The following is a 17493-nucleotide window of genomic DNA, read 5'->3' as shown; positions in this document are numbered from 1 at the left end:
AATATGGCCACTGAGGACAGAGAAAAGGCGAAAGTGTTAAATAATTTCTTCTCTTCAGTCTTCACAAAAGAATCGGGGGGCTACACAAACCTAGCTTGTAAGGCCGAACTAAACAACACACCTCAGGAAATACCGCCATGGCTAACAGAAGATAGACTTAAAACTAAACTAGAGAAACTTAACATAAATAAATCACCGGGACCGGATGGCTTGCACCCGAGGGTTCTGAAAGAGCTCAGCCAGGTGATTGCCAGACCATTATTCTTGATCTTTAAGGATAGTTTACAGACGGGTATGGTGCCAGCTGATTGGAAAAAAGCCAACGTGGTACCAGTATTTAAAAAGGGGCAGAGATGTATCCCGGGTAACTATAGGCCGGTCAGCCTAACATCTGTAGTCTGCAAGATTTTGGAGGGGATGTTAAGGGACCACATACAAGACTTTAGTAATGAAAATGGTATTATTAGTAGTAATCAGCATGGATTCATGAAAAATCGTTCTTGCCAAACCAATCTATTAACCTTCTACGATGAAGTGAGCTGCCACCTAGATAAAGGTAAGCCGGTGGATGTGGTGTATCTGGACTTTGCAAAGGCCTTTGACACCGTTCCCCACAAACGCTTACTGTACAAACTAAGGAAGGTAGGTATGGACCATAGGGTGAGTACCTGGATAGAGAACTGGCTCCAGGGGAGAGTCCAGAGGGTGGTGATTAATGGGGAGTACTCGGATTGGGCGGGTGTGGAAAGTGGGGTCCCCCAGGGTTCTGTCCTGGGACCAATCCTGTTTAATTTATTCATAAATGATCTAGAGGAGGGGACATCTAGTACAATCTCAGTATTTGCGGATGATACTAAACTAAGCATGCCAATATCTTCTATGCAGGATGTGGAAACCTTACAAGCGGACCTGAACAAAATAACGGGGTGGGCAACTACATGGCAGATGAGGTTTAATGTTGAAAAATGTAAAGTAATGCACTTGGGGGCCAGAAACCAGAAAGCAAGCTACTCACTAGGGGGGGAACCTCTGGGTGAGTCTAGGATGGAAAGGGACCTGGGGGTACTGGTAGACAACAGGCTTGGCAGTGGCATGCAATGCCAAGCCGCTGCAAGCAAAGCCAACAGAATACTGGGATGTATAAAAAAGGGGATTCACTCCAGAAATAAAGAGATTATTCTCCCACTCTACAAGACTCTGGTCCGGCCACATTTGGAGTATGCTGTCCAGTTCTGGGCACCGGTCCTCAGGAAGGATGTGCTGGAATTGGAAAGAGTCCAGAGAAGGGCAACAAAAATAATTAGGGGAATGGAGGACATCAGCTATGAGGAAAGACTACAAGCACTGAACTTATTCTCTCTGGAGAAGAGACGATTGAGGGGGGATATGATATCAATGTACAAATACTGTACTGGCGACCCGAGCATAAGGAACAAACTATTCAGAGAGAGGAGATACAATAAGACACGTGGCCATTCACTAAAACTAGAGGAAAGGCGGTTTAACCTTAAAATGCGTAAGGGGTTCTTCACTGTAAGAGCGGTAAGGATGTGGAATTCTCTTCCACAAGCAGTCGTATCAGCTGGGAGCATTGATAGTTTCAAAAAACTATTAGATGGGCACCTTGGAGACCACAACATACAGGGGTACACAATGTACAGTTAAAAGCAAACACACACACATCATAGGTTGAACTGGATGGACTGATGTCTTTTTTCAACCTCACTAACTATGTAGCATCTTGGATTCTCATCTGTTCTGAGGTCAGGTTTAAAATCTGGTGCACTGGAAGAGTCATGGTCCTGAGGAGAACTCCTGGGTTCCCTCAACTGATGTTCATGCTCCTGCCCTTCTCCTCGCTTTCCGTGCTCGCTTTCCTCAGAAACCGTTTTTTTCTCCGTGGAGGAGGGGCCGATGAGGGGAGGGTACTATCAAGGTCTTACCTTGCCCTTCTGTTGGCAGCCATCTTGGACATGTGCAGACTGCTGCCTCTTATAAACTCTGATTGCATCATCACTTGCCTGCTGCCTCGGTGTCGCACAGTGTGTTACAGTCCTCGTCCTTGCGTTTGTGCTTCAAGGTGCATCTCTGCTAGCAGTCTTCTGTTCTCCGTGTTCCCCTGTGTATGACCTGGCTTGGCTGATGACTCTCCTGGCTCTTGACCCTGCATCGGCAGACTACCCACTTCTGGACTCAACCCCGGATTGGATGACTACCGCTTCTGGACGACTGTGGACAATGATGATGCTGCACACCAGACTATATCTATCACCTGATGGGTTGCAGTCCTTGCCCTTGTGTATGTGCTCCAAGTTGCATCTCTGGTAGCAGTCTTCTGTTCTCCGTGTTCCTCCATGTATGACCTGACTTGGCTGACGACTTTCCTGGCTCTTGACCCAGCTTCGCAGATGACCCGGCTTCAGCAGATGACCCAGCATCGACAAACTACCTACTTCTGGACTCAACCCTGGCTTGGATGACTACCCGCTTCTGGACTTGACCCTGGCTTGTTCCTGCTCTCGCTTTTCCCACTCTTACTGTGCGTTTATTGTTGTTTGCTTCAATAAACTGCTTTATTTTACCTGCATCCCAGTGTGTTGACTCTCCAACCAGAACTGACAGTTTTTTTCCGTTCAACCCAGAAACCCAAAACTCATTGTGTGTACCAGGCTTAAGTTAGATCTAGACTGGAATTCCCCGGTGGGCGGTGAGAAATGCATCAGTGTGTAGTGTGCTGAAGACATGTAGGCTGAGGCCACTTCTTATGGTTATCTTATCACCTGTCCCTCTTTACACTTACTAGCCCTGGATTGGTATCAGTATAAGCCTGAACCCTATGTTCTAGGACACAGGTATATACTTTCACCTCTACTCTCTCTTTGAGTGGTGCCAAAAACAATATAACAGGTCAGTATGGGAAGAGGGTAGTGTTAGATGCACAAGCAGATTTAGGGCCCTTTTACATGGGCTTTCCAATCAGGTTTGTTTTTTCATGCGGACCTGATCGGAAGCTTCATATGGGCCTATGGGCAGGACTAAATGGACTTTATTATAACCACCTGCCTCTGAGTCCATCCAGGTCTGGAAAAAAAGTGAAAAAGAACTATGTCCTTTTTTTTATCTAAATAGGATAGATCAGAGGCACACAAGTCTGTTTACATCCGACCGCCCATAGAGCCATCATAGATCCTCCCCTGTCCACTGTGTAATTGTGGACACAAACTGAGCAGGATGGGTGTAAAAAAATGGACATCCGTCCCATTTAGCACAAATTCAGCAGGGGATCCACTAATGGAGCAGCAAGGCACTGTGTAAAAGAGCCTTTAGATGGACTTAACTAACAAATTGAAGCTGAATTCCAGCTAACATCATTTAAACAGTTACTATTTAAACAGCAACTTTTTTTTTCCTTTTGATATAAAGGTTTTACATCAATGAATAAAATCTGACCCTTGTAAGCAACCATGTCAGTGTTAAATGTTTTTTTTCTAAAACCTATGATTGTTACTTTTTCTGGACAGCTCTGGACAGATTGGCCTGTTAACCACTTCAGCCCCGTAAGCTTTTACTCCCTAATGACCAGGCCATTTTTTTGCGATACGGCACTGCGTTACTTTAAAGAATAATGCGGACGTGTGATATTATACCCAAATAAAATATATGCCTTTTCCCCACAAATAGAGCTATCTTTTGGTGGTATTAGATCATGTCTGCGGTTTTTATTTTTTGTGCTATAAACAAAAAAAGACTGACAGTTTCGAAAAGAAAACAACATTTTTTACTTTATGCTATAATACATATCCAATAAAAAAAAAAATTGAAAAATCGAATTTATTCATCAATTTAGGCCAATATATATTCTGCTACATATTTTTGGTAAAAGAAAATTCCAATAAGTGTATATTGATTGGTTTGCACAAAATTTATAGCATCTATAAACTATGGGATAGATTTACGGAATTTTAATTTATTTTACTAGTAATGGCGGCAAGCAGTGATTTTTATTGGGACTGCGACATTGCGGCGGACAAACCTGACCCAAAAAGTGACACTTTTTGGGGACCAATGGCACAATACAGTGATCAGTGCTAAAGAAAATGCACTGTCACTGTGCTAATGACACTAGCAGGGAAGGGGTTATCAGGGGCGATGAAAAGTTTAAGTATGCTCCTAGGGAGTGCTTTCTAACTGTGTGGGGGGTGGCCTGACTGGAGAAAGACAGAGATCCGTGTTTCTGCTTAGCAGAAACACAAGATCTCCATCTTCCTTACTGACAGAAGGATGGTCTGCCTTGTTTAAATAGGCAGACCACCATTCTGTCTCTCCTCTGAACGATTGGCGGGTCCCGGCGGACATTGCGTCTGCCGGACCACTAATGGCTTTTGCTGTGTCCAATCACAGCAAGAGCGGGTCGCTGCAGCGCGCATGCACAACCCAGACCCAGAGCATGCGCCGACATACAGGTACGTCGATTCGCATAGGAGGGCCGCCCTGCCACAGTATATCTGCGCGGGGCGGTCCTTAAGTAGTGAAAGGAAATAGAAAACCAACAGGCATACTGGCTAGATCACCAGGTGAAAGAAAAATAGAAAACAGAATATAAAAAGAAAACTAATGCAGCCACCACATCTAAGAATTGTTAAGCTACAACATATTAAATGTTTGTTTAACCCTGTGGCACCAACGCCACACAAATATGCAGCCCTACTGCACTGGGCTTTTTGCTGTGGGTCCGCATATTTTCATACCTCCCTATGTGCAGGGTGCGGGAGTGTGATTGGGGTCTCACCGAGAGCCCAGGGCCCTGTTCTAACGATCAGGACCTGGAACATCCGATTCTGGGTCACCTGATTGCTGCGATAGACTCTGATTGGCTATCACGGTAATCAGTCACTGTGAAGCCTGCCCCCGTGTCTTCTGTCTCTGTGAATGTCCTTGCAGGGATAGAAAAAAAATGTGAGTGGAAAAAAAAATAATATTTAAAAAAATGTAATTAAAAAAAAAAAAAAAAAATTCCTAGATCAAGGTTAGATTTAGGTCAATGCCAGGGTTAGTGTTTGTTTCAAGGTCAAAGGTCAATGTCAGTGTCAGTATTTTTTTGGACAGGATTTTATTTAATTTTTTTCAAATTAGTATCAGTGTCAGTTAGTGTCAGTTAGTGTCAGTGTCAGTTTTAGACAGGTTATAAAAAAAAAAAAAAAGCAAAATGTGCACTATTATTTTTGGGATGTACTATTGGTACAAACTAACATACACATATGATCGTCAGGAGCAGGAGAATTTGTTTTGGGTTGTTCTTTGGTGGTAGGTTATGGTAGTAGCAAGAAATAAAAAACAAATAAATTCTTGAAGTACACCCATATTTAAGGTATAATCGAATAAGACCTAATGGGAATGCTGCAAACTATATACTGCCCATACAGGGCAACTTAGCAAATCTTTCAAAAAAATAGAGTGCTGTCCCTTTAATTCCTATGTTGTGATCTGAATTATTAAGAAAGAACAATGTGTAAAATGAGTAGCAAGTATTATAGACCTTGAGAATTCAAGGTCTATAATACTTCCTTTAATTTTTCACATTGTTCTTTGTTCAAAATTTAGATCACAACATAGGATTTAAAGGGACACCTATTTTGGAAGAAGAGTAGCAAGAAATATACAGCTAAATTTAAAAAAGTGATTTCTTTTATTTTACTGTTTTATACCAGTTTTTCTTGGATAATAAAAAAAAAAAAAAGGAGATGTCCATTACCATTTACCATCAAACTACAGCCCAATTTGTCCTGAAAAAAACAAGTTGTAACCTATCTGGATGCACAAAGTAGTTGTGATGATATGTACGGTTTTGATAACACATGTCAAAGTTGCAAAATCGGGCTTAGGCATTAAGATTTGTTTTACACTTAGGCATGAAGGGGTTAATAACTTAACTACTTGCTGGCTAACTGCACGCCGCAGATGTACTGGTACGGCGGTTCGCGGGTACGCTCCTGGGGGCGTGTGCGGGCCGCCGGAGGAGCGCTCGCGCTCCCGTTAGGCAGCGTAATCGCTCCCCATGGAGAGAGACTGACGGTCTGCTGTTGTAAACATGACAGACCATTATTCTCTCTGGAATGAACACAGAGCGCCTGTGATCTTCCTATTTAGGATCACAGATCTCTTTGTTGATTCCACAAGCCCATCCCTCTCACAGTTAGTAAACACACCCCAGGCTCACACTTAGCCCTTTGATCGCCCTTGAGTTAACCCCTTCCCTGCCAGTGTCATTATTACAGTAACAGTGCAAATTTTTTTGCACTGATTACTGTAGTAATGTCATTGGTCCCCCCAAAAGTGTCAAAAATGTAAGTTAGGTGTTTGGTCCGTCTGACGCAATGTCGCAGTCCCGCTGAAAATTGCAGATCGCCGCCATTACTAGAAAAAAAATAAATAAATAAACATGACAAATTTTTCCCATAGTTTGTAGACACGATAACTTTTGCGCAAACCAATCAAAATACGCTTATTGGAATATTTTTTAACAAAAATATGTAGCAGAATACAAAATGGCCTAAAAGGACAAAAAAATTTGATTTTAAATTGTTTTTTTTTTAGGAATGTTATATAGCAGAAAGTGAAAAATATTGTTTTTTTTTTTTTTTCCAGAATTGTCGTTTTTTTTGTTTATAGCACAATAAATGAAAATCGCACAGGTGATCAAATACCACCAAAAGAAAGCTCTATTTGTGGGAAAAAAAGGACATCAATTTTAGTAGGGTACAGCGTCGCAAGAATGCGCAATTGCACATTAAATTAATGCGCTGCCGAATCGCGAAAAATGGCCTGGTCATTAAGGGGGCAAAACCTTCCAGGGCTGAAGTGGTTAAATACTACACAGCTCAGTAGTTGGTAGTTGGTCACAGTAGGTGACATAACTAGCAAATATTGAGTGATGTGTGGTTTTAGTAAACTGCCAATAAAGTGTGAATCAATATTCCTAGAACTTGAACTTGGCGTTTCTGACTATAATCACCCAAGGGAAATGCAAATTGTTACTTTAATGATTTCACCTTAGCAATCCTGCTAATATTTATAATCCTTAAAACGTCTAAACATATGACTTCAGTCCATTCCCTTTAATTTTTCACTGGCTTCCTTCATTTCCATCCATTACAATGAATTCTGCATTGTAAAATATTCATTTGTGTCAGATTATTAGACATGCCTTTTTCTGCAAATGTGTTTGCCGTTTGCAGTGATGGCTATTATTAGATTTCAATGTAATCTAATCACATGTGTCTTTTTTTTCCATCCACAGACTGCGTATGCACTGCCGACACTAGCATTTGCATTTGTGTGTCACCCGTCTGTCCTTCCCATATACAGTGAGCTAAGAGAGTAAGAGTAAAACTTACCTTTATTTATTTGAATCATGTCAGCATCGTTCACAGCAGGGGTAATAAAAATGCATAAAATAATAGCAACCAGGAAATCTAGTAATTGGAGAGACAAACCGTTTGGATGTGTTGTTACATTTCAAAGGATTATACTTAAATATGTGTTAATACCAACACTAACTGCTAATATACAAATCATGTTCCCAACATAATATAAATACTTAAAGAAGAACTCTGGGATCATCAAAAAATTCCCCCATTAGTACACCCCCCCCCCCCCCCTATACAAAACGCTAAACAGTTAATACATTTGTGAAATTCTTTACCATTTAAGAGAAAAGTCTAATTTAATTTTTAGGAAGTCCTCTCTGTAATTCCAAAAAATGCAGCATCTATTCTGCCAAGGAGGAGCAGGGAGACGTCACATCTTCCACTCTCACTCTAAACTCATTAGAGACTACAATTCCCATCAAACAAAGGGAATTGTAGTGAATGTGGGTGGGCAAATTTTGCCTGTGTATTATTATTATTATACAGGACTTATATAGCGCCAACAGTGTTCACAGCGCTATACAATGTGAGGGAGGACAATACAGTTACAATACAGTTCAAAACAGGAGGAACTAGAGGGCCCTGCTCATTAGAGCTTACAATCTAGAAGGGAGGGTCAAGTGAAACAAAAGGCAATAACCGTGGGGGATGGGTTGATGGAGAAAATGGAGGTACATTTGTTAGGGGTTGGTAGGATAGGCTTTTTTGAAAAGGACGGTTTTGAGAGATCGCCTAAAAGCTAATAGAGTGGGAGATAATCACACAGATAAGAGTAAGGAGTTCCATAGGATTGGAGAGGCTCTGGAAAAGTCCTGGAGGCGAGCATGGGAGGAGGTGACGAGGGGACTAGAGAGCAGGAGGTTTTGAGAGGAACGAAGAGAGCGATTAGGTTGGTATTTTGAGACAAGGCTAGTGATGTAGCTTGGGGCTAAGCTGTGGATTGCTTTGTAAGATGTTGTAAGTATTTTGAATTTAATTTGTTGGGTGAGCGGAAGCCAGTGGAGGGCTTGACAGAGAGGAGCAGCAGACACTGAGCGATTGGTAAGGTGGATGAGTCTGGCGGCAGCATTCATGATGGATTGAAGGGGGGATAGCCTGTTTAGAGGTATGCCAACGAGAAGGGAATTGCAGTAGTTGAGGCGCGAGATGACCAGGGAGTGAACTAGGAGTTTTGTTGTGTCATTGGTTAGAAAGGGGCGTATTTTGGAGATGTTGTGGAGAATGAGGCGACAAGATTTGGACAGCGATTGGATGTGGGGTTTGAAGGAGAGTTCAGAGTCCAGGACAACACCTAAGACCTTGGCATGCGGGGATGGGCTGATAGTAATGCCATCGATATTGACAGAGAAATCAGGGGAAGGGGCACGTGGTGGAGGAAAAATTATAAGCTCGGTTTTGGATGGATTGAGTTGTAGGAAGTGGTGAGACATCCAGACCGATATATCTGATAGTAAATTAGTGATACGTGAGGAGACTGAGGGAGAGAGCTGAGGGGTGGATAGATAGATTTGGGTATCGTCAGCGTAGAGATGGTATTGGAAGCCATGGGAGGCTATCAACTGACCCAGAAAGGAGGTGTAGATTTAAAATAGGAGGGGTCCAAGAACAGAGCCTTGGGGGACCCCAAAAGAGAAGGGAAGAGGAGCGGAGGAAGTAGAATTGTATGCAACGCTAAAGGTGCGGTTGGATAAGTAAGTGAGTAAGTAAGTGTACTCGCCCCCTTTTACAGCAGTTTACGCCCCCACATTCACAAGCCTCAAAGACATAAAGGGCTAGAATTAGATAACTAAAACTTGTTTTCCCCCTCCAAGTGTTCAGGTTTTAGAACACCGGTGGCTCATGACTCATCCCTGGTTGCAACCAAATCGGAAAAAAAGTACCTGGGTATGCGACCCTGTGGTAAAACAATTAAAAGTTACGCTCACAAAAGTCCACTTGTAACAGGCACATCATCCACTGCCTGTGTATATCACCATCACTGCCTGTATATATCACAGCCACTGCCTGTGTATATCACTGCCACTGACCTGTGTATATCGCCGCCGCTGAGCTCCTCTGTATGCCACCATAGAGATGACACTTAAGGCTACAGTTGCAGCTCCTTTAGCCGAGCACATGCTCTCCTAGCAGAGACTACCTGCCACTTTCCTCTCCTCCCATGTAGTGCTGTGCATGGAGCTGGCTCTACTGAGGGTTGAGAGTGCCCCTCCACCCACGCTGTGGGCCTGGATACCTGTCAGCCTGGGATGAGTGCAGTGGCATCCAGCGCCCAGGGCAAGGATGCCAAACTGCGCCCCCTTCCTTTAGAGTTAGGGTCAAGGTGCCCCCCCCCAATAAACCATTGCGCCCAGGGCAACCATCCCCCCTGCCTACCCCTTGTCCCGGCCCTGGATGAGTGTGTGCTAGGAGAGCATGTGCTCGGCTAGAGGAGCTGCAACTGGAGCCTGAAGTGTCATCTCTACGGCGGCATGCAGCGGAGCTCAGTGGCGATATATACATATCAGCGGCGGTGATATACATAGGCAGTGGATGATGTGCCTGTTACTTTTGTGAGTGTAACTTTTATTAGCTTACCCACAGGGTTGCATGCCCAGGCACTTTTTTTTCTATTTGGTTGCAGCCAGGGATGGGTAGCTGGTAAATAAACCGGCATCTGCCCCAGACCGTTCTGCTACTATTGGATGGGAGGAGGGGCTCCTAGCCTGTAAGCATTCTGAAGACACTGCCTCCGTGGGCGGTCAGATAGCCTCACTGGTCTGCCCAATACAGCGAGCAGGGATTGTATAACTTCCTGCTTGCTGTAGAAAGAACTACAATGGGGTTGTGACAAGACCAGTGGTCGGTGAAATACAAGGCAAAGAGGCCACCGGTCTTACAATACAGGAGAGAGGGAAGTAACCCTGTAATTTAAAAAATGCATCTGCTATATCTCAGAAACTACAGAGCCAACTAAAAAATGGACTACATATTTTAGGAAGGTATGAAAACAAGATTAAAAGTAAGTAAAGAAGTTTTTGTCCAAAGTTCTGCTTTAAGGTATGTCTTTTGTTTGAGCAATTAAAAAAATGATATCACAGAGAACATTTGTAGACTAACCTACTTATCAGATACTTTTGTCATTACTGGCCCAAAATCTATCCATACTAAACTAAAGCCTACACACCATGAGATTATCAGATGAATGATCGTCCTTTTTTTTTTTTTTTTTGCATGCTAGTCTCCATGTAAAAACAAATAGGCTAAAGTACGAAAATTCTCATACAACAGAATGAAAATTCAGAACTGATGTAATGTATTTGTTTTGTATTTTCAGACAAAAACTGTATTGATTAAACGGAATTAGTATGATCTGATATTGTACAAGATAAATTTTCGCGCTTGTCCCTTCTGATAATTGCGGACGAAAGCTGTGTACTAACGATCAAATTATCGTACGATCGATTCGAAAGCAGTATTTTTTGTACAATATTCTACTAGGCTTAAATCTCTCACAGAAGATATTTGCATCAACTGCAGGTTTACACTTCACTTTTTATTTGCCCTTTGGTTGAAATTAATAGACACACATCTTTTTCAACCTGACTAGTTATATAACTATCTATGTAATATGGGGACTTCCACCCCTGACCGCCTTCTAAAAAGGCTATTTGCTTGGCTGTTATGTTGATTTAATTCTGAGTCACTGACTATTGCAAAAGCTGTTTGGCTTGTGGGACTGTTCCCAGTTGTGAATTTGGTCAAGGAGATGTTCTTGTATTGTTAAAAGCCTTATGCATTCAATGTTTAGTTCTATAGGAGACAGTCTTAATGTTTTAAAGACAAAAGACTGATTATTTCACTGTGCATACACCTAGTATGTCCATAAGTGAGGAACGGCTGTTTTAGCTGTACTAAAATATCACAACCATGTTGAAGACAAGCAGATTTACAGATGTGTTCTCCTATAGCAGGGGCAAGGGTCATTCAATCTTTTCAGTAAATCATGCAAAGAGTGTTATAATATGGAAAGTGAGTCATCCATATCAGCCAAATTATTGTCAGGTTACTAGCTAGATCAGTGAAAGAATAAAGCTGATTTCCAGGAATTTTACCACTTTGTAAAAAGTAAAGGCACACTATGAGTTAAGTCCAAGGAGCTGCATGACATCTCCTGGGCTTATCTCTATTTTTTATATTTGACAGGTTTTTTTCTCTGTCAGAAACACTTTGAATTGGAATTTGAAAGGGGAGAAACAGACATTGAAGCTATACCCGCCCCTCCCCTCTGCTGCCCCTTCACAGAAGCCTTGGTACTTTGTGAATGTGTTCACATAATACCAAGGCTATTTTTATTGGACAGAAGGAGGGGAGGTGCAGGCATACCAGCAACTGCAGCGACTCTCCTGTTCAAAATGAAAATTGGATTGGATTGGCTTCACTCTCCCGGAACTACACCGATAGCTGTCTTCTGGGAGTACTATAAAGCTGTCAAATATAAATAAAAAAGAGCTAAGCCCAGGAGGTCATAAGGAATTAATTCCAGACGGCTGCACTTCCAAAAATCCTTTTATTGAAACTTCATATGAGAACTAGTTGACAGATGGAGCAGGGGACAAAGAGGTAGACGCGTTTTGCGCAAATGTTAGCACTTAGTCATTACCGAGTAATGTCCCCTGCTCCATCTGTCAACCACTTGCCATATGAAGCTTCAATAAAAGGATTTTTGGAAGTGCAGCTGTCCGGAATAATTTCCTTATGATATACAACATGCGAGCTGTGCTAGCAACTGACTAGTGTGTGTGGGGATTAACTAGGGACTTTTTTGTTTCATTTAAGCCCAGGAGGTGTCATGCACCTCACTAGACTTAACTCATAGTCTGCCTTCATTTTTCACAAAGGGGCTGAATTTCTGGAATTCAGCTTTAATTCGAACTATTTGATAATCAGCCAGAGATCTGGGAATAAAGCACCACTTCCCAAAAACATATAAATATTTGAAAATACCCAAATAGATTTTAAAGGTGCCAGACAAGTAAATGAACTACAATTTATTTCATAGAGTCACATAAATGTTATTGTAAATATTCCAAAGGAAAAACCAATCAATCTAAAACCAACATCACGAATTTCATGCGGTCATGATAGAAAAACCCACGGAGGGATACAAGAGGGAATTGGGACTATACAATACCCAGAGGGTAATAGGAAAAATTAGAAGGAAATGGAAAAGAAATTAAAAAATATGAAGTTTATTCAGACAATTGGTAAAACACCAAAAGTGAGGAAACGCAGATTAGCAACCAATTAAAATGTAAAATCACATGAAGTGCCAATATAACAATGCATTAAAGATGGACCCTAATATATATTGGATGATGCTGAAATAGGTGGACACATAGACCCCAACGAGTTTCAACAAAAAGTATTCTTCGGAGGGTAAGGATGTCCACTCGAAGGAGATATCTACAACAAATATATGCAGAGTAATATCCACAAGTACATATTGTCATAAATATAGAAGCAGAAAAAAATATATATATATACTGTATAGGCAGACTGCAAACTCAGGGTAATGATACTTACAATTAACAAATCAGACATCTAAGTGCATTTGTATGCGAGGAGGGAAATGCGCTCAAGGTTTATGTGATTTTATAAACGAAATTGTAGTACATTGACTTTTCCGGCACCTTAAAAAATCCCATTTGTGTAATTTCAAATCTTTAATTCTAACTGTTTACTAAAGTCAAGGGCTGAGAAAAAAGATATATGAAGAAAAGAAAACGTATACATTAGGGGGGTCATTAGTTAAGAAGCACATTTTTCACTTAGCCCTGTGTATCAATATAATTTTTGACATCTCATGTACAGAAAATCCAATTTTTTAATTCCCTTGCACATAATTGGGTGTTTGAAGCAAGCATAGCTTCTTTTGGCTAAGTAAAAAAAAAAAAAAATCACAATATCAATTTACAGTTTTTCCTGTTTTTCTGTCTAGGTGAACATAAAAGCAATTTGTAGAAACTGGTCATATAGATTTTAAGCTATTTTACTTGCAAATAGCAACACAATATACTAAGGTGTAATAATTTACAGAAATGTATTTAATTTTGTTTTCTAGCCGTTCACAGAAGAAAATGCAGCTTGTGTCTCATTTATCATTCTTTGCAATGTTTGTCATGTATCTTCTGACTGCTGTTTTTGGATATCTGACATTTTATGGTAAGTATTGTAGAGAAACGTAGGACAAGTAAAATAACAAATGCAATTTAGAAAACATAGCAAATGTCCTAAAGTTACAAAGTCAAGTTACTTTACTTTAAAGATAATCTAAAATCAAGAAAAGGGCACATGACCATACATAGTTCATTTAAAAGTGTTAGCTAGCCACAGCTCATAGAACTGCTATTCCTGGAAGAATCCTGGTTGAGAATGGCTGGTCTAGAGCAGGAGTCTTCAATCTGTGGTATCCAGTTGTTCAGGAACTACAATTCCCATCATGCCTATTCGTGTCTGTAATGTCAGCGTTTTACCATGCCTCATGGGACATGTAGTTCCCTAACACCTGGATGGTTGTAGTCTGGAGATCCTTGGTCTAGAGTACCCTGGCACAGGGCCTGTTTAGTTTTGCTGACTGCATATAAACATTGAATATTGAGTCCGAAATTGAAATAAAAGGCATCATAATCATTGCTTGTCCAGGCCTAAAATTAAGACCCCCATAAAAAATAGCATATCAGCAACAATGGTGACAGTGGTTGGACATCTAATAACCTAATCATGTCAAGGACCTAATAAATAAGGAGTAGGAACTCTTTTTGCTTTGATGTTTGCTGGAATGCTGTGATACAAACACCAGTGTGTAGCGGGATTTTGCATCGCTTTTCAGAAAGAAAACCTTCGCAGACAGTTCTTGAGGAATGGAGGAATTAAAAATCTACTTCACACCCTGCATTGCACAGCACAAAATGGTTCAGTAAAGTTGAGATCTGGTATTTGGGGAAGACATTGAAGCTCTTTAACTTCAGCCATTAAATTTTATTCATTAAACCAATTTTTAGGTATGTTTTCCTGTGAGAATTGGGGTATAATACCGTTCAGGAATTAGGGAACAGTACCTGATCATGCTTTTTTTTTTTTTTGACATTTGAGTATGCAAAAAAATCGAAAGGACCCGAAAACTGCTGTAAAATAGCTGCACGTTTTGGAAATAAACATACAGAAATACCTGGATTTTTCTAAACAGCTGTAGGAAATTAGGTGAAATATTACATTCAGCAAAAAATGCACAGGCTAAAAATGTAGTCCTATGCAACATTTGAAAAAAAAAATGCTCTCCATTAGAGATTACATAAAAATACCCATGATATTTCATTCGGGCAGCACAGTGGTATAGTGGTTAGCACTTTCACCTAGCAGCAAGAGGGTCGCTGGTTTGAATCCCAACCACGACACTACCTGCCTGGAGTTTGCATGTTCTCCCTGTGCCTGCGTGGGTTTCCTCCCACACTCCAAAGACATGCTGGTAGGTTAATTGGATCCTGTATAAAATTGGCACTACTATGTATGTATGAATGTGAGTTAGGGACCTTAGATTGTATGCTCCTTGAGGGCAGGGACTGATGCGAATGTGTAATGTATATGTAAAGCGCTGCGTAAATTGACAGCGCTATATAAGTACCTGAAATAATAATAATAATTTGTATGCTACATTTTGCGTTTTGTTTGTTATCACTAACATTTTTATTTGTTTTCTCTAGATAAAGTGCGTTCTGAGCTTCTCAGCACATACACCAATCAAAAAGATGCTCTCATCCTAACCATACGTTTGGCTGTTATAACTGCAGTTATACTCACTGTCCCGGTATTATTTTTCACTGTAAGTATAAATAAATTCTCCCAGTTAATTTGCATGAGATATGACACTTATAGTGCCTTACGAACGTATTCGGCCCCCTTGAACTTTGCGACCTTTTGCCACATTTCAGGCTTCAAACATAAAGATATAAAACTGTATTAAAACTTTTGTGAAGAATCAACCACAAGTGGGACACAATCATGAAGTGGAACGAAATTTATTGGATATTTCAAACTTTTTTAACAAATAAACTGAAATTGGACGTGCAAAATTATTCAGCCCCCTTAAGTTAATACTTTGTAGCGCCACCTTTTGCTGCGATTACAGCTGTAAGTCGCTTGGGGTATGTCTCTATAAGTTTTGCACATCGAGAGACTGAAATTTTTGCCCATTCCACCTTGCAAAACAGCTCAAGCTCAGTGAGGTTGGACGGAGAGCGTTTGTGAACAGCAGTTTTCAGTTCTTTCCACAGATTCTCGATTGCATTCAGGTCTGGACTTTGACTTGGCCGTTCTAACACTTGGATAGGTTTTTTTGTGAACCATTCCATTGTAGATATTGCTTATGTTTTGGATCATTGTCTTGTTGGAAGACAAATCTCCGTCCCAGTCTCAGGTCTTTTGCAGGCTCCATCAGGTTTTCTTCCAGAATGGTCCTGTATTTGGCTCCATCCATCTTCCCATCAATTTTAACCATCTTGCCTGTCCCTGTTGAAGAAAAGCAGGCCCAAACCATGATGCTGCCACCACCATGTTTGACAGTGGGGATGGTGTGTTCAGGGTGATGAGCTGTGTTGCTTTTACGCCAAACATAACATTTTGCATTGTTGCCAAAAAGTTTGATTTTGGTTTCATCTGACCAGAGAACCTTCTTACACATGTTTGGTGTGTCTCCCAGGTGGCTTGTGGCAAACTTTAACCTTCCATTTCAATATTATCGCTTGCACAGTGCTCCTTGGGATGTTTAAAGCTTGGGAAATCTTTTTGTATCCAAATCCGGCTTTAAACTTTTCCACAACAGTATCTCGGACCTGCCTGGTGTGTTCCTTGTTCTTCATGATGCTCTCTGCGCTTTAAACGGAACTCTGAGACTATCACAGTGCAGGTGCATTTATACGGAGACTTGAATACACACAGGTGGATTCTATTTATCATCATTAGTCATTTAGGTCAACATTGGATCATTCAGAGATCCTCACTGAACTTCAGGAGAGAGTTTGCTGCACTGAAAGTAAAGGGGCTGAATAATTTTGCACGCCCAATTTTTCAGTTTTTTATTTGTTAACAAAGTTTGAACTATCCAATAAATTTCATTCCACTTCATGATTGTGTCCCACTTGTTGTTGATTCTTCACAAAAAATTACAGTTTTATATCTTTATGTTTGAAGCCTGAAATGTGGCAAAAGGTCGCAAAGTTCAAGGGGGCCGAATACTTTCGCAAGGCACTGTATATGATTATTCTTTTAAATGGATAAGAAAGGGTAAATATTTAAGAAATTAGATAACACTGAATATGGTGCTATACATGTGCATCTTATAAAATTAGAATATCATCAAAGTTAATTTAATTCAGTAATTCAATTCAAAAATTCAAACTCATATATTATATAGATGGGTTACACACGGAGTGATATATTTCAAGCATTTCTTTCTTTTAATTTTGATGAATATTGCTTACAGCTAGTGAAAACCGCCTGTAAAAACAATCAAATGGCTGAACTGCCTATGGTTGTTTTTACTGTGCAGAAATTGGCGAGCCAGAGAAGGAATCCGGTCATCTCTATGACTCTCAGAGGCCAGGCACGACGTTATGATGTCACACCCAGCCCCCAGAAGTTGTAAACACTGCTGTGTGTTCGGCTGGAGAACCTGAGATTGTTTTTTTTTTTTATCTCAAGTTTTTCAGCCTAGAGGAGAGATGTGGGGTCTCATAGAAGAGGACCTGTCATGTCCTATTCCTATTACAAGGGATGTTAACTTTCCTTGTAATAGGAATAAAAGTGATAAAAAAAAATACAAAATCAAGGGAAAGTGTGAAAATAAAAAATTTAAAATAAAATAAACAAATGACAGAAAAAATTAAAGCGCCCCTCATCCCCTGGTGCTCGCACGTGGAAGGGAATGCACACGTAGGTTGCATCTGCATATGTAAACGATGTTCAAACCACACATGTCAGGTATCGCCACGAACGTTAGAGTGAGAGCATACTAGCCTACCTCTGTAACTCT

The 17493-nt window shown here is 40.8% G+C and overlaps 1 protein-coding gene across 1 annotated transcript in view; it reads left to right on the top strand.

Annotated features, from left to right (window-relative positions):
• Positions 1-17493, top strand: part of SLC38A1 (solute carrier family 38 member 1) — a 158265-nt gene that overhangs the window by 118827 nt on the left and 21945 nt on the right. The window contains exons 11-13 of the mRNA XM_082254379.1: positions 7298-7377; positions 13528-13628; positions 15167-15285. Coding sequence (XP_082110505.1) covers positions 7298-7377; positions 13528-13628; positions 15167-15285 — 300 coding nt within the window. The remainder of the gene's footprint in view (positions 1-7297; positions 7378-13527; positions 13629-15166; positions 15286-17493) is intronic.

Source organism: Pelophylax lessonae (assembly GCF_965119305.1).
Source record: "Pelophylax lessonae genome assembly, chromosome: 4".
Lineage (NCBI taxonomy): Eukaryota > Metazoa > Chordata > Amphibia > Anura > Ranidae > Pelophylax > Pelophylax lessonae.
This window is presented reverse-complemented; position numbering and strand designations above follow the sequence as displayed.